General features: G+C 41.5%; 1 protein-coding gene across 1 annotated transcript in view; it reads right to left on the reverse strand.

Moving 5' to 3' along the window:
* The window catches only part of CFTR (CF transmembrane conductance regulator), a 1,176,514-nt gene that overhangs the window by 256,623 nt on the left and 894,303 nt on the right, over nt 1-25,588 (reverse strand). Inside the window, exons 12-14 of the mRNA XM_078674337.1 lie at nt 22,715-22,809; nt 9,679-9,765; nt 1,504-2,236 (exon numbers count right to left, since the gene is read on the reverse strand). Coding sequence (XP_078530463.1) covers nt 1,504-2,236; nt 9,679-9,765; nt 22,715-22,809 — 915 coding nt within the window. The remainder of the gene's footprint in view (nt 1-1,503; nt 2,237-9,678; nt 9,766-22,714; nt 22,810-25,588) is intronic.

The raw sequence follows: 25,588 nt of genomic DNA on the forward strand, positions 1-25,588 counted from the left end.
TAATTCTGTTGGTTGGCATGATTTAATAAACTGGATGGTTTTAACAGCATGTCGAGTGCATCCAGAACTGGTTTGGGCAAATCCATATTTACCTATATATGGTCAACTTTACACTCATTTTCTTGTTGTATTCTTGCTACAATATTCTGGCATCATGCTATTTAGTTTTTGATATATTGATAACTTAGTATATATTCACAAATAAAACCAAATGCATTTGCACAACTTTTTAAATGTTAGTAAGCAGCAAAAAAGGTATCTTCCACAGTTTGTTTCTGTTTTTCTTCCCTCGCTGTTCTTTTCCCTAGTGCTAAGAAGCCCGGTATCGGGTAGCCATGTGTTTTATAAGTATAGTGAAATAGAAATTAAATAGGATGTACCTATGTATGTATGCAGTATTTCTATAGCACAAACCTATCTAAAAGGCAGCAGATCAGTCTACACTGTCAAAGACAAGCATAAAGTCAATGAGTAATAAGAGAGGTATCTCCTTTGTGGACTGTTCATGCACTGCGATGTAGTGTTCACTAATGAAGAGCACATATTTGTATATAAATTTCTATGCATTGCTACTCTACACTACAGGGTGGCAGTGCTATTTACAATTCACAGTGATCAAAAACTAGTAGTCTCACAAATTAACCAGAGAAAGAATCAAACCAGGTGTGTCCTTTGAAAGTATCAAAAACAACAAGTGTTGAAAGAGGAGGGAGCTAGGAAGCTAGGAAAGGGAAACCCAGGGTGAAAAAGACAAGCGACACAAATAAAAAAAGAGAGGGCAGAGTCTGTCAAATGTTGTGAAAATATCCTCCGCTCTGTTTGGGGGCTTTGGAGGTAGTTAAGATTGTTCAGGTTGTCGTGAATCCCCTATAGAGCCAGTGTGGTTTTGCCCTTTTTTAGCCTAACTGCACATGCTAAGCACATTGTAAGCTGATTTTGCTTTGCACATATTACAAAGTATCATGCTTGTTTTGAGTCACACTATTATTGTATAAATAGACTGCATATATTTTATTATTCAGCTCTTCTGCTGGAATTCAGTTTGAACATTGATTACAAGGTCAAACAACATTGTAGCCTATTTTTCTTTGTGAAGGGACACTAACACCTGGAAACAATAGAAGAGACACAGCTGCTCTTTTCGGGTTGGGCATGTCTTATCATATAAGCCCAGATATGCCATTTTGAAAACAGAGAGGAGAGATTTCTAGCAGAGGAAAGATACCAGGATGAGCATCTGAAATGCAGAACAGCTAACAGCAAATTCCAGGTCTGGAGCCTCAGATTAAATCACTTAATTGTTTTACAAAGTGAAATAGTCTCATTTAGCTCGTTATAGAACTCATTTCCTTGAATTAATTTGGAATTGTATGTAAGTTATAATTTTTTGTAAATGCATATTAATTTGCAATGGTCAATTGGAGAAGCCACAGTGGTATAAAACATATGTAAAGTTCAAGAGAAAAAGAGATGGACTTTAAAAGCTTATGAAGATGTGCAAACCTTCAGATCTTCTTCGTTTATCTCTTCACTGAGTTCCAGGACACTGTCTTGCGACAACCGCCTGGAGTAGATGTCCATGTCAGAGGCAATTTGGGATTGTGGGGCCATGGACATTTTCCGTATGGACACACTTCCTTTTTTGTACATGCTTTGACCTTGAGAAATTGATGTGCGGGTCATCAGGTGCAGAACAGACTGCCTTCTCCGCCCTGGAAAAGTGGGCCCGGTCGTTAAGATGTTGCTGCGTGGCAGAATGACCTCCCCTTGCTCAGAATCAGGTACAAGTGACAACTTCCTTGGTGGTGGCTCCAGTTGGTCTTCCTCTTCTATGTCGCTCATTTGTGGTGGACCCTTCTGCACAATGGAGAATTTTCGGCTAGATTTTCGCGTATTAATGATTGAGTTTTTCCTTTTCTCACTGAAATCAGTTGTTTGCTTGAAAGACATTTTTCTGACCTCGTTTCTTAAAAGTCCCGCATCCCCGTCAACAGAGCATCGCCGGAGGGTCTCTGTAAGTATTGAGTTTCTTCTCTCTGGGCTGAAGTGATCAAAAGATTCAAACCCCATCAGATGGGAGCTAAAATCGGGACGTTGGTTTTGCAGTTCAGAAAAGGTCCCATAGAAATAACTACTGCCTTCATGCAGTATCAATATCTTGTCAGCTTTCTTCAGCTGTTCCAGTTTTGAGGTGACCAGGATTCTGGTTTTGTTCGCCATTAACTTGCAAACACAGCTGAACAAAGAAACAAATTGTTATTTCTATGTTGTAATTTCGATTAGAAGCATTTATTTGTTATAACTTTGTTAAATATTTCAGTTTAATTCAACCAATTTCACTGTTACAAAAGCTGGCCTAACAGGAATTTGAACTTACCAGCAGAATTCAGGTAGCATTTCCTATTGGTAAGAAGTGCATTGGAGGGAATCAAATACACATATCGCATAACTACATATTGTAAAAAAACACCGATCATGTCACTCAAAGAGAATTCCTCAACTCTTACTCAATTAAATTCTAGTGCATGTTGGACATTGTTTCCATTAATATAGGCTTACTTTTAAAGGTAGGCTAATCACTAGTACAAAATACAAAAATAAGCATTTACAATGCCAATATGCCTAGCTTTAAAGGAATGCTGTACGGTCATTGGATGTATAACAAGTATGCAGCATGAACATGGATATGTATTTGTGTGAAAGCAAATAACTTTAGAATAATATTGGGATATGATAAAATGTCAGGTGACAGTTGTACTGTCAAGCCAGATCTAAAAATCCACGTAGGTTAATGACTGCCCTCCTCGCATTTGTGCTGCTGCTATAGGCAAAGAACATAAATTATCTAGTTAGCTAAGATACCATAATAACATCCCAATGTAATGTGTGTGCCTTTGAACAGTGAAGCTTAGGCAGGTGGCTAAACATAATGATCACAGTTGCTGTAGAGCAAGCACTTTTTGTGGAAGCACACAATTTCTTCCTAATCAAAATGTACTCCTGGCTCCCAGCATGTGGGCAGAACCAAAGTCCCCTGCTATTAATGTTCACATAATTGTCTGGTGACAGCTATGCTGTCAAGCCAGACCATAACACACTGGCCTTGTATTCTTTACTGGCAGAGTGGCTTTCCAATGTTTGGCACTTACAACAGCTAATGTGCAGAAATATAGGAGAAATCGTTTGTCTACTGGGAGATATCTATTTGTGATACATAACAACACCCTATACTTTTGACTGCCAATCCTCCATATTACCTGCAAAATTCAAAACGTAGCTCCTATGCACACACTTTGCAAATTACTTTCTTCTGAAAACAAGGACAATTAAGATTTGTGTATGAGCCAATATGGGTTTCCATTAATCTTCACAACCTTCAAATCAATGAAATCATATTACAGATCTGGTTTAATGTTATGAGTGCAAAAACATGGCCAGAACAGTTACATAACTTCCAATATCACAACATTCATAGAGGAATTTGCTGTAATCTATACGATTTAGTTGTACAAATGTGAGCTAGTTTCCTGCCCTGTATAAGAACAACAACAATGTTCATAATTCGAAAGCGTCTTTAAAGTATTTTTTGGGGGAATGAAATATAAAAACCTTGCCTTACACCAGGCTGTGGAGAAATGTGAGTAAAAGATAGTAAACGTGATATATTTTGGGGGGTATAGTGATGGTATTCACAGTGTTTATTACCACAGAACTATAAGGGTCAGCTAATCTGTTTAGTACACATGCAGCTCTCTTGAGGTGCAAGTCACAATTTGATACCCACACGTCTCCTAGGCATAGGCTATGGGCGTCCGCAGAAATTTTTCCAGGGGGGGGCAAGATTTTTACTTCATCACCATCCTCCGACATGATTGAGTATTAAATAAACAAATACAAAAATCTAATAAGACAAAGAGCTTAAATAAACAAAGAAACCCATGGGGTGTGAGAAAAATCATGTGAGGCTTCACAGCAGATTACCTGGCAACCACAATGAATGAGGAAAAAACAAACAAGCATTGACATAGCCAATAGGTCGCGCCTTTGGGACCTTCTAAGTGTTTAGCCATGCAACACTTGAAGTTGTTGCACCAAGGATATTGTGGGGAACAGCCTTTACGACGCGGCTGTTACACCGCCGTGCCGTTACAACGTGGTTTTTCCAACGCAAGTCGTTACCATGACTTGCGCTGGAGGGCGCTGCAGGACAAGGAATTTTTTAATTTACTATCCAACACCTTCCCTACTGTACGTAGGCTGGTGTTAGAATAGTAAATTAAAAAATTCCGAAGTCCGCACCCCTCCAACGCAAGTCGTGGTAACGACTTGCGTTGAAAAAAGCACGTTGTAACGGCACGCGGTGTAAATGCACGCGTTGTAAAGCCGTACATCCGGATATTGTACTAGACAACTAAACACTTATAAGGTCCCAAAGGGGAGACCTATTGGCTATGTTAATGCTGCCTTTTTTTTAAAAATTACAAGCAGTGCTATATGGCTCCGGCTGCCACTTAGTCCACCACATCCCACGTAGATGCTGCAGCCATCTTTGAATGGTTTTAAAGCCAATTCAAAAGCTGTCACCAGTGTATGTGAATCCCTATCTCAACTGTGAGACTGCTCTCCTGCTTCCCAATTCTATTAAATACAAATGATGTAAAAAGAACATCCCTTTCTTAGCTGCACGGCTCATCCTATCCACGTTTCATGCGCAGATTTGAAATACTGATGGTTTGGGCTTCCCGGAATTCAACTGGTTGAGAGGTAGACAGGTGTAGAGAGGTAGAGAGAGAGGTGTAGAGAGGTAGAGAGACAGAGGTAGAGAGAAGTAGAGAGAGAGGTAGAGAGAGAGAGGTAGAGAGGTAGAGAGAGAGAGAGGTAGAGAGAGGGGTAGAGGTGTAAAGGTAGAGAGAGAGGTATAGAGGGAGAGGTAGGGAGAGAGAGAGAGAGAGAGAGAGAGAGAGGTAGACAGGTAGAGAGAGAGGTAGAGAGTTAGAGGTAGAGAGAGAGAGTGGGAGAGGTAGAGAGGGTGAGAGAGGTAAAGCGATAAAGAGGTAGAGAGAGAGGTAGAGAGAGAGAGAGGTAGAGAGAGAGAGGTAGAGAGAGAGAGGTAGAGAGAGAGGTAGAGATGGGTAGAGAGGGGTAGAGTGAGAGGTAGAGAGAAGTAGAGAGAGAGGTAGAGCAAGAGGTAGAGGTAGGGAGAAAGGTAGAGAGGTAGAGCGGTAGAGGTAGAGAGAGAAAGAGGGGTAGAGAGAGAGAGAGGTAGAGAGAGAGAGAGAGAGAGAGCAGTAGAGAGAGAGAGAGAGGTAGAGAGACGTACAGGTAGAGCGAGAGAGAGAGTGGTAGAGAGAGAGAGAGAGAGAGAGGTAGAGTAATAGAGGTAGAGAGAGAGGTAGAGAGAGAGAGGTAGAGGTAGGGAGAGAGAGAGGGGGGTAGAGGGAGAGAGGGTGAGGGGTAGAGGTAGAGGTAGAGGGAGAGGTAGAGAGGGAGAGAGAGAGGTAGAGAGAGAGGTAGAGAGAGAGAGAGGTAGAGAGGGAGAGGAAGAGGGAGAGGAAGAGAGAGAGGTAGAAAGAGAGGTAGAGAGAGAGGTAGAGGTAGAGAGGTAGTGGTAGAGAGGTAGAGAGAGAGGTGAAGAGAGAGGTAGAGAGAGAGAGGTAGAGAGAGAGAGGCAGAGAGAGGCAGAGAGAGAGGTAGAGAGAGAGGTAGAGAGAGAGAGAGAGAGAGAGAGAGAGAGAGAGAGAGAGAGAGAGAGAGAGGGAGAGAGAGAGAAAGAGAGAGAGAGAGAGGTAGAGAGAGAGAGAGAGAGTGAGAGGTAGAGAGAGAGAGGTAGAGAGAGAGGTAGAGAGAGAGGTAGAGAGAGGTAGAGAGAGAGAGAGAGAGAGAGAGAGAGAGAGGGAGAGGTAGAGAGAGAGAGGTAGAGAGAGAGGTAGAGGTAGAGAGAAAGGTAGAGAGAGAGAGAGAGAGAGAGAGAGAGATAGCGAGAGGTAGAGAGGTGTAGAGAGAGATAAAGAGTAGAGGTAAAGAGAGGTAAAGAGAGACATAGAGAGAGTGGTAGAGATAGAGGTAGAGAGAGAGAGAGGTACAGAGAGAGAGAGAGAGAGAGAGAGCAGTAGAGAGAGAGAGAGAGGTAGAGAGACGTACAGGTAGAGCGAGAGAGAGAGAGAGTGGTAGAGAGAGAGAGGGAGAGGTAGAGTAATAGAGGTAGAGAGAGAGGTAGAGAGAGAGGTAGAGGTAGAGGTAGGGAGAGAGAGAGAGAGAGGTAGAGGGAGAGAGGGTGAGAGGTAGAGGTAGAGGTAGAGGGAGAGGTAGAGAGGGAGAGAGAGAGGTAGAGAGAGGTAGAGAGAGAGAGAGGTAGAGAGGGAGAGGAAGAGGGAGAGGAAGAGAGAGAGGTAGAGAGAGAGGTAGAGAGAGAGGTAGAGGTAGAGAGGTAGAGGTAGAGAGGTAGAGAGAGAGAGAGAGAGAGAGAGAGAGCAGTAGAGAGAGAGAGAGGTAGAGAGACGTACAGATAGAGCGAGAGAGAGAGAGAGAGTGGTAGAGAGAGAGAGAGGTAGAGTAATAGAGGTAGAGAGAGAGGTAGAGAGAGAGAGGTAGAGGTAGAGGTAGGGAGAGAGAGAGAGGTAGAGGTAGAGAGGGTGAGAGGTAGAGGTAGAGGGAGAGGTAGAGAGGGAGAGAGAGAGGTAGAGAGAGAGGTAGAGAGGGAGAGGAAGAGAGAGAGGTAGAGAGAGAGAGGTAGAGAGAGAGGTAGAGGTAGAGAGGTAGTGGTAGAGAGGTAGAGAGAGAGGTGGAGAGAGAGGTAGAGAGAGAGAGGTAGAGAGAGAGAGGCAGAGAGAGAGGTAGAGAGAGAGATAGAGAGAGAGAGAGAGAGAGAGAGAGAGAGAGAGAGAGAGAGAGGTAGAGAGAAAGAGAGAGAGAGGTAGAGAGAGAGGTAGAGAGAGAGGTAGGTAGAGAGGTAGAGAGGGAGAGAGAGAGAGAGAGAGAGAGAGGTAGAGAGAGAGAGGTAGAGAGAGAGGTAGAGAGAGAGGTAGAGAGAGAGAGAGAGAGAGAGAGAGAGAGAGAGAGAGAGGGAGAGGTAGAGAGAGAGAGGTAGAGAGAGAGGTAGAGGTAGAGAGAGAGAGGTAGAGAGAGAGACGTAGAGAGAGAGGTAGAGAGAGGTAGAGAGAGAGAGGGGTAGAGAGGTAGATTGGATATCCTAGCATTTCCAGAGCATTAAAGGCACTACTCATTTGTAACATCATTCCTTTCACTGCACATCCTGCTTTATCTAAATAACTAGGGCCCTCAAATACAAAAGGATGTTGTGGTCATAAAGCTTACAATTTGCAGCATCACAGTGGTTGCTACTGCAAAACCCCTTTTTAGAGTTGTGTATAACCTTCATGATTGACAAAAGGGGTTCTGCATCTTACTTCATATTGGAATATGGAGGGGCAGTGGAAAGGGTGCTATCTTCAAATTGCAATTTACAATGACATATATCAATGGTTTTCAAACGCAATGGCAGTCGCAAACCGTTGATCGGATACCAACACTGAGCTGCAGTTGGTACATGATTCAGAAAAGAAAAGTTGGGACAGTGGGACAGCTTTCCCTTCCTGAATCATGTCAGGCGACAGTGAGTACAGACAGTGGTCCAGGGGCTACACTCGATACTTCAATGAACATGAGGGACTGCGCCTTTGGAGCTCAAGGCCTAAACTCTTTAATCCATCTCATTGCAGACCCTTCTGTAATACTAGTGCTTATGGTGCAAAAAACAGGCATATCGTGTGTGGTGCAGACACTTCTGTTCAGTTTTAACTCTTTTTCAGTTGTCAACAAAATATTTTAATTCATATTTTGGTTTCCATTGTTAACTGTTTTTTAATATATCCATTATTTTATTTTATTTTAGAAATAATGGATATATTAAAAAACGTATAACAACAGTTAACAATGGAAACCAAAATATGAATTAAAACTGATTATTACCATGGAAAAGAAATTGATGTAACTTTAATGTTTGCTGAAAAGTGCACACATCCATCGGAACAGAAGTGTCTGCACCACACACGATAGGGTATACGAAAGGGCACCTAAAGAGTAGGTACCAGGATGTAGTAGCACCAACAAAAGAAAGGAATATAGCTTGAGTACAAATAAATCACGAGTGCACAGAAGGACTTTCCAATTGATCTCGCAAAAAACAGGCAGACACACCCATTGCATCTCTGGGCGAATTGTGTAATTCGGTGCTGGCGTTAATGAGGCTTTGATGGTTTTCACCCCTTCCTAGGGCCCCTGGCTGCAGCTCCACTCTTCCTTAGCTTGAAAATGTGACCTCCCCCCCCCGAAATTTGACTCTAGGTGCGCCTCTGCTTCAAGCTGTGGGAGCAGCCAGGCCTGGACCTTCTCTCTTGCCCATCAGCAGGACCGTCATTGCAAGCGCTTTCTCACGCTTTTAAAATTGACGGCCCTGCAGACAAACACCACTGTGAGGGCTGTCAATAGTGACGGACCGGTGTTCCAGGGGGGGGCAAGTGCCCCCCCCTTGCCCTCCCCTGCGGACGCCTGTATAGCTGAGTTTCCAGTTGGAAATTCTAAATAGTTGGACAGTAGTTCCAGAATTAATTCTGCCATCTTGCAGGTTTGGAATTTACTATGCGCTACATTATCCATTCACTGTCTATATATGGAAAGCAGGTAATTTCAAGGACCAACATGTCTAAGACATGGCAGCACAGGAAGATAGGTTCCCACTGCACCGTTATCGGTTAACCTTGTCTATTTTTATTTTTTCCGAACTGCTATGCGTTTCGATTGAACTCTACCATGACAAGAGTTCATGTGATGTCGGCGGGAGGTTTGGCGTATGCACATATCCTTCCTCCTGGGCCAGTGATCCAGCAGCAATTATTACCTAAATCCTCAAGTGAGATCTCAGTAAAAAGTGCAAAGTTTTATGTCAGAGGAGCTCGTGCTCTGCTGTTGAAAACATAGCGGTTCCATCGTTTCTAAATGAAGGGAGGAACCTCATGTTCGGAAGGGCCGGTGTATTGCAGTGCTCTCCCTCCACGAGTCTTTACCTGACCCCCAGGCGTGTGCGGTGTACAAGGACCCCATCCCCTCCGAAGTGCTGCTGGAATAACTTTCAAAGTGCTGGTGCGGGCCATGGACGTCTTCTCACCCTGGAGCCTTGAATGTACATCCCACGCATATTTCGAGATAGCTGAGCTTTACTTTGTAAATCAAGCACGGCTTCCTTTACAGATGTGTTAGAAAAGCGCTAGAATACCGTGACCTTCTTCTTCCACATATATCCCTGCAACACTAGTACTAGTTGCCATGGCAAAATACCCCACATTTTCAATCAGACAAAGGAATGGGAAACACAGCTCTCCATGCTAAAATAATTAATACCACTTTGACACTCGAAGTTGCCTGTCACGACACAGTTTGACCTTCAAGGCACAGTAAATGCTTCCAGGCTAATAAAGGCCTCGTCATTGTTATTCCTCCGTTAGATCTCCATCTAAGACACATAGGGTGTAGCAGCACCCTCCGCACACCTGCGCCCAGCGCCCCTGCCTCCCATGTACCTCCCATACAAGACGCGCTGTATAATTATATTTATTCGATATGCAGATGACGTGCAGCGCGCACTGTAAAAGCAGAGCAACGCAAGAAGCGCAGAGAAGATACCTTTCAAATATTTCCTTTTCGGTGAACATGTCTAAGTAGCCAAAGGGAGAATCCAGGAGGTACAATTCGGCGTCTTTGTAAACTGCTCTAAACAAGAAAAAAAAGGTAATCAGATTAGTTGTGATAGACTTCCAGAAAAGCAGAGTTCTTTACACACACGATCATAGAGAGAAGCTTTAGCACGCGCTCATGTTTCAGTAGGACAGAATGTGTTTTTTTGGTAACAATTCCTCCCCCGTCGGACACTGTCAGCGATGCGCTGCATGAAGTCACTGGTCTGCTGATACCCTTGTCTGGCCAGCACCAGACGGCGGCGGCGCGCCCGCCTATAGTGGAATTCATGTTTGATGGGAAGGTGTCTTATCTCAGAGGAAGGCCCTAGCATTTCAGCAGCTGACTGCCGGGTCATTGTATTAGTTCATGTATTGCACTTTAGTGCCGATTACCTACTGCAGCATGCTGGCCTTGCAAACACAATCATTGCGCTGATAGAATTAAAAACTGCATTTGCATGGGTCGGGCAAATGGTGTTTTAGCATTGGTGTCTTCGCCAGAGACGTTTCAAGGCATGGGCAAAGTGGTCAGTCGCGGCTGCTGCATGGAAGCAGCAGTGGGCGGGAGGGGGGAAGGGTGGATTTGGTTAAAAAAAAAACACATACCTCCATACGTTACTATCCATGAATATTAGATGTAAACACATTAAGAATTTGGACAAGTGTTTACTGACCTGGCCAAGGAGGGCATGAAAGAGCTAAATTTGGATAATACATCTGGGGTGCCCTGTTCCGAACAGGGGCCTTCAAAATATGTTTGGCCCTTTAGTTGTGCACTTTTTAGCCCGGTCAGTGCCGAGCTGTGATTTTGCTGATAGCAGGATCCTCCTAACTAGGGAGTGGCTTTTGTGTAGGAAGTGATTTCCATTGTTTCGAGATTTAATCGCTGAAGCAGACAAAAAACACCATTTCAGGTGTCCATGAGGCATGCAGTATATTTCTGGCAGTCATTAGACGCCAAGAGAAACATGATGGCGTTTGCTTCGTGAAATAGCTACCTGTATATTGTAAATAATCACTTCCTGCCCAGAGCAGGACTGAAGTCCAGACAGCATTGTTGAAGTACTCGCAGTCACTGACAATCCAAAATGTCACCATGACTTGCCTCATTAGCAGAGGGCAAGATGCCCACTTGCCTTCGTCTCACAATGGGTCTCTGTGCCCTTTGCAAGGAACTCCAATGACACCAAGTGGCGTTGCTAAAGGCCAAAACACTCTGTACAAGAACAGGTCCACGAATCTTACATTGCTGTGATTGAGTGCCGAGCCAAGAGCTCATACGAGTGCATACACATTACAACTGTGCTCTGACGTTGTGTTGTGATGTATTATAATAGGAAATATAGTATCTGAGTTACATTACATTGGGTGAGAGCAAGGCCTTTTATTGACAGCAGTTCGAAAGGGCAGACGTGTATGTAATATTATTACTTTAATTATTAGTAATAGAAGTACTAGTCGTGGTGTTAGTATAGTGCCAACATGACACAAGTGAGACCTAAGGGAGTTTACACAACCTATGTCAAATGTACCTCTGGAGGTAGGATGATCATCAACAGAAGGGTGGTGGGTTTTTAACTGTTTTGTGAAATAAGGGGGAAGGTTTGGTGGATGAAAGTGATAGAGTAGAGGTTTTTCCTCTTACTAATTTACAAGAGTTTGCTAAGCAAAATGATCTGTGTGCTACTTTATATAGTAAATGACCAACGTGTGTTAAGCTCTGCCTTTCTGGAACATGACAAAATGCAATTATGATTTAGATACTGCATTGTAAGAGCATGTTAAAATGAGCTCATGATTACATTTTATATTTCTTAAATAGATGGAAATTTGTAACAACTTTAATGACATTTGATCATGTGATTAGATAATGTGATAATAATAACAAAGAGATTTTTTATGCAAAATTAATGTTTGACGTGTTAGAGAAAAATAGTACATTAAATGTGAAACGCGTACACTGAAACTGACAAAAGAAAAGTAAGTTCTACATGAATTTTAGCTAAAGCTGTAATTCGTGAATCTTTCCTTTGATGTGCCTTTAAATAATGCCTGCCTTATTAATATATATGCAAAGAAAACTCATATAATCTATATGTGTGTGTAACAGTGACATTTTCAAAAATGATATGAGTACCCTATACTTACATGAATGAATCATCAATTGGTTGAAATATGTATTAATGTATTTAGTTAAGAGATTACTATTCCATGCTATGTAAAGTGAGATTCATATTTTACCATCGTAAAGAGAACTGTATTTCACGTAGGCCTCAAAATGTGCTTCTTTTCCTTCCTTTCTTCAACCATGAACTTATGAACTGAATACTTTGAAGCCTATGGGAACTTTTTGTAAAGTTGCCACTTGTACTCTAACTTTTAATTGCTTCCTTTGACATCTGTAACACAGTTAGACTGAACTTGCATCAAAAACTGATACATGCTAGAACAGATGCTTGAGAACTAGCAGACGAAAATATAAGAGCATGAACTCGCCTACTTCCTGAGTGTCACATTGTTCATATGACTAAACATACAATGATTCTAAGGATATTACATGAATTTGACTATTTAATTCTTCCGGATTTGTATACTTTCTACCTACTACATCATCTCATCCTAGCGCAGATGACCAATGGGACAGAGTGGTCTGACAAATTTGATGGTGCCAGGGGTTTTCACCAGGAAATAATGAAGTATAATTGCGCAAATTTCGTAACAATACAAGAGAGGAGAAATGCTTCTTCACTTTTGAGAGACTGGCTTAGCTTGACTTACCCACTTCCAGCTTAAGACTGACAAGGACAATGCAAACTGTGGCGTAATACTGTGATTGGCTGCCAGCTGGTATGCTAGTGTGGTAGAACTTTTTTGGCTGAAAGGTTCGCGTCATGCAACGGTGACTTTGATGTTATAGCAATGAACTGAGGCAGAATTTCCTGTCTCTAATGAATTGGAACTGGTCAGTTGGAACTAGCTGAACTTTCCCAAGGGTTTGAAAGAGGCTTAACTGATATCCGATTAATTCTATATGTTATAGATGTCCATGATCATTTTCGGCTGGGGAAGATTCATATCACTGTCATGTTTGTATCTTGCAGGATTGCTTTTACTTATTAAATCTTATGATAATTACAATTCTAGGATTGAGATTTGTGTCACTTAATATTTTTATCTCTAAATCTGAATTGTAAACTTTGAATATTTAACCTAAAATCTGATGAATCTCACTCATTATTCCCTTGTGGGTAAATTACAGGACCAACATTCCTTTCTGTACTAAAGATCTGCGTTTTTGTATATTATGAGCATAACATTTGAATATAGCCATTATCTTATTCTGGTCCTCATTTGAAAATTGCTTATCCTCTAAGTATTCCAGTTCCTTTCAGCACAGAATAAGATCATTAGGAGGACCAACTAAGTATGGTGGTAGCTAGAGATTAAAATACTAAAATCAAAACCCTAGTCCTATAAAATGAAGGTTTTTATGGTCCAGTGTGGAAACGCTACAACAAAAGTCATGGCTGGGAGAAGGCACAAATATAGACGGACGGACTTGTGGGAAAAGCACAGGGAAGGTTTTACACTGCCTGTGAAAAACAGGTAGGATGGCGCAGCGTCACTCAAGGGTCTGTCTTGGAAAACTTTGCATTGTCCTCTAAGATGGATCACCTCTGATCACCAATGACACCACCAGTGACATCATGAAGACTCACTTTATAGGAATGTGTAGACTAAAAACCTTCTTTATATGAACGTTCTGGCAATTTTTTACAGGCATCAGAAACACATTTACGTTAAAAGCGAACCGTATTCACTGCCCCAAGCTAATAAACAAGTATCATACACTGTATCATACGACTACTTCCATTGTGATAAATCCATTGCTGTAATGGCCAGAGCAGAGTATGCTTGAGCATAGCTTCTTTGATTGGCTCTGACTGTCCTTAGGCAACAGATGCGTTCTCTCTGAGGTCATTTAAGCACCATTATTCATACTCTGAAGTGCTTCTTAATTGAACGAGAGAACCACACAGATATTGCATACAAGATGTGTTTCTTTTCAAAGGGTTGAGTAGAGCATTTCTGTTAAACCATTGTACTCATTGCCCAGCCCTGCAGTTCTCGTTTTTGTAGGATTAAATCGTGCTCAGAACACACATGCCCACGCTCCTGTGCGGTTGTGATTGAAACGCTTAAAGACAAAAATGAACTCTAATGGTCTAGGCCCAGATGCATTTTGGACATATTGTTTATTGATGTGTTTAAACGTTGTCTTACAGATGTAATTTGTCCTATAGATGCTAAAATGAGAATAATTATGCGTAGCCTCCGGTGTAGAGCAGGAGTACTGCATAAATCCTGCTACATAGGTTAACCTGTGGAATCTCACCTGCTCCATCCTGTGCAGCTATAAAACGCATGTCAACCTAGATTATGGTCTATCAGGTTCCCAGAGCCTTGTTTAAAATTTTTATTATTAATAGGCACATAGATAAGTCCCCCAGGTGCCCACCGTTGTTCAGCTGGCAAGAGGACATGATACAGTGGGGGAAAGCTGAGAGTGTAGCCCTAAGGCTGGAGGAGGAGAAGGGTCTCCGGAAGCGACCCATCTCGATGGAATGGGATGTCATGCTGCAGGGGTTTGAACTTCTTGACCCCCTGCCCCTACATGGTACCCCAACGACATAGCTATGACCCTTCGACCACGTAGTTAGAAGCCTCTGAACCCCAGACCCCTCCCCACTCAGTCACTTTAGTGATATATAGACCAATTAGGTAAATACCATCTAGATCCCCCTTAGATGCTAATGGCATTACTATACTTCAGACCAGGAGCTTGGTAAGGGTGGGTTAGGGTAGGAGGGTATAGTTGGGATGTTGATTTCAGTTCAAAGAGGAAAAATCAGCTTTATAGTCTGAATGTTCGAATAACACTACAGCATTGTACTTAAAAATTACAACTACATTAACTGTACCACTGTATAATGGTTTCCTACTCTGTATTATTTCCATACACCCATAATGTGGATCAAAGGAAAAAAAATGACCGTATTGTGATAACTTTATGCTGTCAAATTGCTATGGTTCCTCAATAAAGTCTGTTAAAAAAAATAAATGAACAGGTACATAGATGTACTCTCATGATGAGATTGAACTGTTTTGAGATAGCCAAATACCTTTTACTTTGTAAAAGAAACAAAGCAGAGAATGGGCATTGGGTCAGTGCCCAACACCTATTGACTGTTTTGTGTCTACCTAACACCTTCAGTCAATGTTTTGATACAATGTCAATCACATTGTGGATGAGCCCAGATAAATATTTTTCTCATCACCATCCTATTTTCTAGTGGGTGTATATTTCAAACCCCTATAGAGTGCTTCCAATGCATGAGGTGAATTGTTTTCAGGATCAGCAGCTATCGGTAGGGCTATTTGGTGAGCAAAAGTCATCTTGAAAAGAATGTTTCCCCACTGAAAACAAACAAATTGTATATGGTAGTGAAATGCTCACTTGTATGAGTAAGGTAAGTATATAAATGCTAGGATAGTTCTCATTACATGTTATTTTTCAAAACAATTATTATATTTTTTACAACAAAAAGCTACAGCCAAAATATTGAACAAGTGATTTTATTGGCAAATACTACAATATATGTACTCCTGTGATCATACATTACTTTAAGTACGCATGTCTTTATCTGAGGCTAGTATTGGTTTCAGCAATGAAAGCCATCTTTAAAAAAAAGACCCCTTTTTTAACCTTCATTGAAACTGCTCCTTATAAATCAATATTTGGACGTGCATTCTTTTCTAGGTCATCCCGTCCCACAGCCATTCTGTGTCACTCATAAGCAGATTGATGACCACTGCTGCTAGATAGATATCACATCCACATCCGGGAAAGCAACTACTAACTTGTAATGTGTCTCAGCACTAGAATGAGAAGATGAATCAAAGATGTTCATCCCACCAGATCAATTACAAATTAGGTGGTTTTCTACCCGATAGATAGATAGATAGAAAGATAAATAGAAAGATAGATAGATAGGTAGATAGATAGATAGATAGATAGATAGATAGATAGATAGATAGATAGATAGATAGATAGATAGATAGATAGATAGATAGATAGATAGATAGATATGTGAGCCAGATGACTGAAATAAAAAAAAAGGCACTGCACTATCGTTCGCTTCAGATCTGCATATATGAAACTAAAAGGACCCATACTTTCACCGATCTCCCAAATTGCTCAGGTGAAGATTCTTCCAACCCTAACATATGGGAGTGAGACACTGAAACGATGGGAGAGTGTGATTCTTGATAAAAAGATCTACAGAACAGTTTTCCAGCTCCCCTCCCACACACCACCAGCCCAAATAAGACTGGAATTCAGAATATGCAGACAGGCGTTGGCTTGCAAGGCAACTTTTGCAATAAGCTGCCACAACCTCAGGGCCTCAAAGGAGGGTACCCTGGCCCACAATGTATAGATCGAACTGGCTGCAAAACATAGGTCAGTGAGAAACCACGATTTGACACAAGCCCTCAACATACTTGGCATCTACTTGGGACCTACCTATCATCTACCAGGAATTTAAAAGCTTTGCAAAACTCAGTACAAAATGGTGTTCTTCAATAGAGGTCAAGACCAGCCTCCCTGCAGGGAAACATGGCTGGATGACACTATGTACTTATAAACAATGGAAACCTCAGTGCTACCTAACCGACCCCTACAATGAAAGGACAAAGTCACAGTTCATGACGCTGAGGATGAGGGTAATCCCTATTGATTGTCACCTTCCTGTTTGAAAAAGGGGCAAGGATCAGGCAATGTGTCTGCTCTGCAATCAGCATAAAGAGGATATAATGCATCTATTGTGCCTGTGCCCCACCCTTCTAATGGATAGGAGGGCCCTGTTAGGAAGAGGGTAGATTGCTAAAGAAATGAGATCCTGCAGGGAAGCAGTCCAGGCCTGCTTTGATCCATCTAATATTATGCTAAACTGTGCCTTAGTCAAAATCATTCAATGCTTCTCCAGGAAGATAGAGGCTCAGGATCATGCAGGCGAAGGGTTGAGAAGTAATCAGGCCACTACCAGGCCCCCGCCTTTGATCACATCCTCCTAATGACATATCTCCCTTCCTACCTGAGACCATCTGACATGTCTTAGCTTACATTATCGGGTTATGAATCGTGGGTGTCTATTTAATTCCTCAAACCTTCTTATTTAAACCTGTCTCACACTTTTATCAGTGTAACAATGTAAAATCCCTGTCTTCTCTTGACCTCACACACGCATGCACTTTACATTATTGCACCACCGTGTTAGTAATAGGTAGAACTGGCCACCTTTTATGTTTCAATGATTTTTAACTCACATTGTTTTAAGTATGTATCTTACAAAGAGGCAACGTTTATGGAATACGCAAATTTGGACATGATGCCATTTACTTATGTTGCAAAGGTTTTAACTAATCATGCATTAAAGGGTCAGCTGTACGAACCGCCAATTTGCGACTCACAAATTGCGTTGCATTTGCGACTCGCAAATTGGGATGTATAACAGTGTCTCAGACACTGTTTGCGATTCCTAATGGGGTCGCAAATTGCACGCCTCATTAATATTAATGAGGCAGGCACAATTTGCGACTCCATTAGGAATGGCTAGCACTCACAGGGATGGTGGCTTGCTGGGAACTGCAGACCACCATGTCTTTGACTGATTTTAATAAAAACAGTTTTTTTTAAATGCATCCCGTTTTCCTTAAAGGACCACTGATGCGGCTTCCGGGAACAGAAATCACTAATCTTCCCCGACATACACGCGGCAGATGCGAGAGGCCACCGAGCCACACTAGATCAACTGAAGGATACCCCTGCCTTTATCTTTAAACCATTCCTTTCCCCTTCTGTCTTGAGAAAGACCCGTCGTGACTACCCATTGGGGCACACCAGGGTCGAAACGTCGACGAATCTAAAGGTTCAGAATCACCGGGATTCCCACAGTAATCGAATGAATCCTTGGTTGAGATCAAACCACCATCTGACCAAACTCCAAGTGTACTTGTATATATATCTGTACAGATTCATTCCCTGCACTGTATATATTTCCCTGTTCACTAAGCACTCATTTCACAATAAGTCACAAAATTGTTTTTCTTGGTCTTGCTATGTTTGTATAAATTTATCCATGAATGAAGTAATTCAGTTTTATAAAGGAGCAAACGTGTGTTAATATGTACAATACAATACTTTGGAATATATAAACTTGTTTTTTCCGTGTTTTGAGTAATCGATTTCTCATTGAAACACTATTCCTTGTATCAGAGAGTTGATTTGCTTTTTTATGCATCTATGAGCATTGTTCAAATAACCTGTCTCACCCAACAGAACCAAACACATCTCACAATACCTATATTTTTTTTTACAGAGTTTTATATAAAGCGAACTTGACCCTAATCGGGTATCAGAGCGCTTTACATAGCACCAGTTGCATTACATGAGAACACATTCATTTTTTTTGTTTTTTTTGTTAGGCACGGGGAGATTAAGTGATTTGCCCAAAATCACAGGATGTTCAGCGTTGTTGCCGAGACTCGAAGCCAGTTCCCCAGATTCGAGGTCGACCGCCCTAGCCGTTAGGCCAATTCCCATTCTATTCATTCTATGTACCTCTTTGTAGTGAATCAGCACCTGGGGGTGCATACGTAGAGCACACTTGACTAGGTAATGTAGATTTCTAGAATGCTGTGCAATTTGACTGTTTCTCCATCCGGATTTCAAGAGCAGTGCTTCCCAAACATTTTAGAACCACAATCGAATTTTTAGAATGAAAAACTTTCACAACCCACCTAACTTTAATGGATGCAAAGTGAGTGATTTTTACTGTAAGTAAAGCTCTAAGTGGTAGTAGACTGTTATATGCAGACAGCACATTTTGAAATGAAATGACCACTAAATTTGCACAGACGTACAGTTTTACTAATAATATTATATTGCACTCAAATGACAAGGTGTGGAAATCAGGTTTCAGTGAATATGTATTACTTGTGCATCACCAAGTAAATTGTCTTGATCTGTTTTGATCCTATTAACAACATTTATTTTCCTGCGTGATTTTTGCTTTCCTGATTGCTGAATGTGTACAGTTCATGTACAGTTATATGTATTTACATCTTGTTGTGTGTTACAAAAATATATCCCATAGCCTTTCCTCTTACACTCCAAGTATACCAGCGAATTTGTTTCATAATTTACTTTAGTTGACTTCCTCTGACTGCAATTTGAGAGGAGTTTGTAAACACCATGTTAAATAAACATAAGCAGCAATTTGTCAGCAGAGCTTAACATCTAACCTCTGTCTTTGAAGTGCAGCCAATGTGACATGGTCACTATAGAATGTAAAAGCATATTTATTCATTGCTTGGACTTTCGCAACTCGCCTAAAATCGGCTCACAGTTTGAGAAACACTGTTCTAGAGGAACCTTCAGGAATCATGAAAATCCTACTTTTCTGAACTATCGAGTGCAATTAACGTTATGGTGCTATGTGTTGACCTTTGAGTTCGGTAAAATGTTTGTCTTTAGAATTCGTTGAGGCTGTCGCAGGGAATTAATAGTTGTTGAAGTTTTTGAACTTTGCGGTGCCTACTCAGCTTATGGCATGCATATAGAATCTGACCTACAACAAGTCAGGGGCAAGCCTTACTTGGGAGGCAGGGCATCTGTGACCATGACCCAGTGAACAACCCTCCCTATGAGAGTTTTGCTAACAATGAGGGTTAACTGGCAGTTGTTCCACCAGGATCCTCATAGCACTCTCTACTGATAGGGAAGTGGTGATGATAGTGGCAGCCATGCACTTCTCAGTGGAGCACCTAATAAATGGTCAGATGCAGACATTTGTATTTTGTGGCATGGTTGATGATGCCCTAGTTTGCCATAATTATGCATGATTTACACCAGTCCAACTTTAACACGTGCTCAGCCTCCAAAGATATTTTCTGTGCTGTCACAGCAGATGATTGTATCTGCACAAAAGGCTTCTGCAACCCAGTTGAAACTCAGAATGTTATCTCCTGTTTTGATTTCAGAAAACGTATAGCAATACTGTATTTCTATAGATATCTGAGAGGTTAAGCCGGGTGTCAGGTGTTTTTTCTATACTTGTAGAAAATCCTTACCAGGGAAGACAACTGCATGTGCTAAGCTTTGGGAATTAGTTGAAGACTACAATAAAAAGCCTTGCATTTATTTAATTGATTTGAGATTTGGTGAAATAGGATAGTCTCTGTCTCCCCTGTTCAGTGTGAAGCACAGGGCATTACAAGTTCTGTTTACATGTTCTCTATTCCTTCATGGACATCCACGGGTGGTGTTACACCTGATGGTCATTGTACATTTCATAAGGAGAAGGAGAGTAGATATGAGACTTTGAAAGTACCAGACCCGGGTTTTAATCCTGGTTTCCCCAATTGATTGACCATGTCTGCCTTAGAAATGGGCTCGAACCCCTCTGTTAAATGTTTGTCACCTCTATGGCCTTATGTGACTAGCATTTAGTTATTATTGTAGGTAGCAATACAACATTACTGGTCCATGGCTTGGGGTTTTGCTATAAAGTTTGTGCTCTTACCTTTACAAAGTGTCTTTTTTGAGTTATTGCAAGTAACTAGTGACATTTCAGTGCATTAAGTCGTACTTGGTGAAAGTGTATTTTTCTATTATCCGTATCAGTTTCAGTTTAGCTTTTAAGAGAAACATTTTAACTTAAACCTCTGTTTAGACATGTAGAAAATTAGAACAGTTGGATGTAGTTATGGAAATACTGTTGGCACTGGTGGGAAGGTTGAAGGCTTAAATTATCCCTGCTAAGGACTCCCCATTAATACAGATTAAGGTGTGTGGGATAATGGTTAAAATATTCATTTTGAAGTGAGAGATTTGGGTTTTAATGCCATCTTCAGCACTTGATAGTAGCTCTTGCAATTTGGAGAAAATCATTTGGCCCTGAATCTCTTTGAGTTTGTTTTTTCTACATGATGATCGATGTCATGGAGAGAATCTGACTGCTATCATGGAAGGAGCAATATATGTGCAAGGCCTGTCACACAACATTCTGTCAGGTGTTGTTATTATGGAATGATGGGCGCTGATACCTGAGTTCAATTGTACATATACTGTGTTCTCTTTGCATGCCATCAATCTGGTTGAGCTGTTTATGAGTTTGCATCTTGTGATGCAAATTTAGCTTTTCGTCCCCCTGACTGTCTGTGGCATTGTGAGAACGCAGATCAATAATGGAAACATTTAAATATCATAAAAAGGTTTTTGGGGTGAAATATTATCTACAGTTATTTGGCATAAATGTGACCGTTGCAGTGCATGTGTGTGCACATGGCGTGTGCATGTGCACGCGCCAAAGCCATATAACACCCATGACTTAGAAGACACTAGCCTGCCTGTGAGAACATGAAAGACAGGGTGATGTTAACTACTGACCATTTGCAATCTTAAAGAGGACTAGTATACCTGGCAGAACAAATGAGTGTCTTGACACTTCATCTTTTTGGATGGAGATGCCAAAGAGGCCTTTTCCTTTTCATCCCCATTACCCTCCAATCACAGTGCAAGAGAAAAACAGTTTGGAAGCTGTCAAGTGTTGGAAGAGCTCACCTAAATAGAAACCTGGCTGTGAAGATAAACAGAGGCATGGCTGGTGGCAGAGGAGTTCTTCCATGTTGAAACAGGGGCCCTGAGTAATTACACAGTAAAGTGAAGAGAAAGATGTGCAAATGAAGGTGGCACATGACACAAAGGTAGGCAGGACTGGGTAGGGACAATACTCCAATCACTGGCTAATGCAGAGGATAAAACTGAGAACTCACCACCATCTCTTCAGATCATTTCGAGACATCGGAAGACTACACCTGAAGAAAAAGACCCTATTGGAGGAAAAAAGCCTCTTGACCCCTACCTTTGTCAGGAGGAAAACAATTCTGTCAAAGACACAAGGTTTTGGTGACTTGCATTGGTATCTTGTTTGCTTGCTTTAGGGACACACAAAACAGTAGGACTCCTTACTCAAAGAGGGCCCAACTGGCCACAGTGGACAGTACGCTACAGGAGACTTAGGTGGAAGGAGACCTAGTGTCTATAGCCTGCCCGAAGGTACTTGGTCATTTTTTCTGTCTTATGACAAGGAACTGAGACTTCCTCAGGGAAGCCCATCCAAGGTTTGTACCACTCTGTGCTTTTTACCAGGCTGCAAAAAGGTTTAGCAGGACCTTGTGCTAAAAGTACCCAGCCTTGTGAATCTACTACAGCTTCCAGCCTTTGCCTGCTGAAAGATATGAGAACTAAAAAAGTGACAAAGTCCGACAGGAAAACCTTGGATTGGTGCAAGGCAGTATATCTATCCAACCCACAAAAAAACATTAGTGGCTCCGAAATCCATCTTTGTCCAGATCTGAGCTTTTGGCACCAAAAGCAGCAGATTCAGCAGAAGTACGTCAGCAGTCAATTTTGACAATCTAGACGTACTTTCTCGCAATTTTGCTAATTGGGAATGGTATTGTATTTTGTTCTGTACTTATAATTGATGGCATTGGTTGAACATAAAACACACTTGTCTGGATCCTCCCTTCTGCTTGTGCTGTAGCTACCAAAAGTTGAGCAGACATTCTCTCAGGACTGTATTTCGACATAACCAGATTGTGCTCATTAAGTTGGTAAGGGTTACTTCAGGCCAAAGGAATAACAATTTCTGACAGATATTTTGAATTGCTGGGCCCTCAAATGACCTATTGAGGTGATTCTGTAAACCTGTTGCCTGAACTTATCTTTCTGAAGCATTAGGTTTTCTTAACCAACAACAGATTCTGTGTACAAATGCCCCATTATCAACTGCAGTCTCAGAATGTCAAATACATGTATTTATATTAATGGCATCAGAAGAAATAAAGATAGTTACCTAGCCAATGAGATTCGTGCACGTTGACCTCCACTCAAAGTTATTCCACCTTCACCTAGAACAGTGTTGTCTTTTTCTGGAAACTTAGAAAGGTCCTGTTAAGAAAATAGAACGTAGGAGAAGATTAAGGAACCTGCTAAATATTTTGTGCACATAGAAGAGGTATGCATCTGCTACTCCTATGCTTCTCGAAATCCCCTTCGAGTCTATTTGGTTCCGCTGTACTAATATTTTAACATTCATTTGGTGTTGAAAGTATAAGTAGATGGTTGTTTTATATGTCTTATCAATCACTATTTATTGTACATCTGTACACTTATAAAATGCTGCCTTTTCATTAGCTCCTAGGCTGTTGATATCTGCCCAGGAGATTCAAGGCCAGAAGCATGGAATATTTTTTCTCTCCCCAGATGCTGGTGCACTTTTAGTAGCCATGCACTAATGTAGAGACTCCTTTACTGTAGTGTAATGGTGTGTGCATTTTCTCTAGCATGAGCTTTGTATTGGAAGTGGAACCCTTCACTACAAAATACTTGCTTCATTACTTATCCACTTTGTATGTGTGCTGTAGAATGTAGCACATACACAAAGTCGGAAATATTTGGAGAAATCAGACATTTCTCCATTTATATGTCTGCTTTGAGGAGGCCAAAGGACAGGCCATGCAGCCAACTGCTGCTGCGGACAAACCCCTTGGGATGTGCACAGAGGATGTTGGCCACAGAGCCTGATCTTTGGCCAGATCCTGTGCCCAAACCTAGCATGAGGCAATCCCCCATTGTGCACAACATCCTTAGGCTGTGCATACCCAGATGTATTGTCTTCTCACCCTTTTTTCGAAACTTTTTTTAGGGAGCGCTGTACTTCCTAGAGTCCCACTTCATGGTATGCGGACCATGGAGTAGATGCTTGAGAGGTGGGTGTCTCTGAAGTATTGTGGTACTTCATTAGGCCTGTATGAGTTCTGCGGTATTGGCGGCCTGAAATGTTTTCAAATCATTAACCGGGTTAGGCTAATTATAAGGAATCTGTATTAGGAAGGGGTAAGCTTTGCGCGCCCCTTCCAAATATTGACTCCTTATGGTTTGTATGACGGTTCTGTGACTTGAATCTGGTAGCAAAACATTAATATTTTACCACCAACTCAAAGGAAGTGGTAAGCCATTCACAAAAAAGAAGGGGTTCCTTTCTGATTGTTGCCAATAAAACGTTGTTAGGAGTAGGCAATGGTCTATCGGACCACTGCCAGCTCCTAGAAAATGTTTGTCTAGCGTTTCTTTTCTTTTTTTTTTTTTTACGTATCCCATTTTTCTTTAAGGAAAATGGGCTCCTTTTAAAAAAAAGATTGCTTTATTTAAAGCAATCAATCACAGCCATGGTGGCCTACTGACCACCTCAGGCCACCATCCCTGTGACTGCGGCTAATTATAGTGGTTCCAGCCCCCAGGTCTGAAATGCTGTGACATTGTGGAAAATAACTGTTTGTTTTATTTTCCCCACAGTTAGTTTTAAAAGCATCAGCTCCCTGAGGCTGAGCTTTCTGCAGAAAGTGCACAGTTCTCAACTTGAAACAGTTGCCACTTTTACTGGAATAGCCTGACTGTTACTTGGCAACGACTCTACCAAGACATTCCTCACCCCAAAGCACTGCAGCTTTATTTTCAGGCTCTTGGAATTAGTGTTCCACAGCACCAGAAATTCTTAAGCCTGCAAAAGGAGGCATACATTTTTGCCTGGTCCATTGGTGCAGCACCAGTCCAAGATTCCTCCCAAGAGTATCCCACTTTTTGTTAATATAAATGAAATACGTTTATTTATTGAGCTTCATGTGGAGATTTCCTTTGTATCCCTTACTCTACTGAAATATTTTTTAAATGTGTTTTCAAGATTTGAGACATAAGTTAGTTTTCTTTCTTACATTTTAAATTGCATTTTTTCTTATAAATTTACCTCACCGACACGTTTGAAAATAATTATTGGCCTCTTTCTGCTACGAAGGAACCCAGAAACTTGGGACACTGTTCCTTCTTTCTGACAGACTTAGTCAGCCTGGTTTGGCAGGGCTTTCCAATAGCGGTCATATAATTATGTGTCTACTCCCCACTCAGGGCGTGTCACATTTCTCACATCCATACACCCACCTAAAACATGAATGCAGACAGTGCCAGAATATCAATGCACTTGCATTCATATACATAGGGATCTATAATACTAATTGAGTCACACATTCAAAAACACACCCACCTTGAACATCCATACTCACAGACCCACAACATTGAGAGACGTATCTTGAACATTCATAAACAAACCCACAAAATAACAGGTTAGACTTTAGGGGCTGGTTTAAAGTGCAGCAGAAAGGGTACTCCTTCTCAACAGCAATGGAGTACCCTTTCCACCATGATGAAGGTCCGCCCACCTCATTTATTCAGGCGGACCTTCAGTTTATTAGCGGCAGACACTACTCCATCTCCGCTGCTGACATACATCTCCGACAGCCCGCTGGAGTAAGTTTTTGCCATTTGCCTGCCCACTCTATTTAGAATGGGTGAAAAAATGGCAATTCAAGTATTTTCTTTTGCCTACCCCCATCCAAAACGTAGCGGTAGGTGAAAGTAAAAACATTTCAACAACCACTACACCTTGGGGAAGAAAATATTCCCATGGCAAAAGAGGTCACTGCTTTTTTTTTAATTTAAAAAACAAAATCCTGCTCTGGGATTTTCTTTGTGAAAGTCAAAAAAAGCTATTTAAAGTGAGCCGTAAGGACTCTAATAGCACACTTGCAATGCATTGGCAATGCATTGACAGGATACGTTGTGATGGCAGTGGGGAACAGCAATTACAACGCAGGTTTTACCACGCATTGCTTTT

The sequence above is a fragment of the Lissotriton helveticus genome, chromosome 1_1, assembly GCF_964261635.1.
Source record: "Lissotriton helveticus chromosome 1_1, aLisHel1.1, whole genome shotgun sequence".
In the NCBI taxonomy this organism is placed as follows: domain Eukaryota; kingdom Metazoa; phylum Chordata; class Amphibia; order Caudata; family Salamandridae; genus Lissotriton; species Lissotriton helveticus.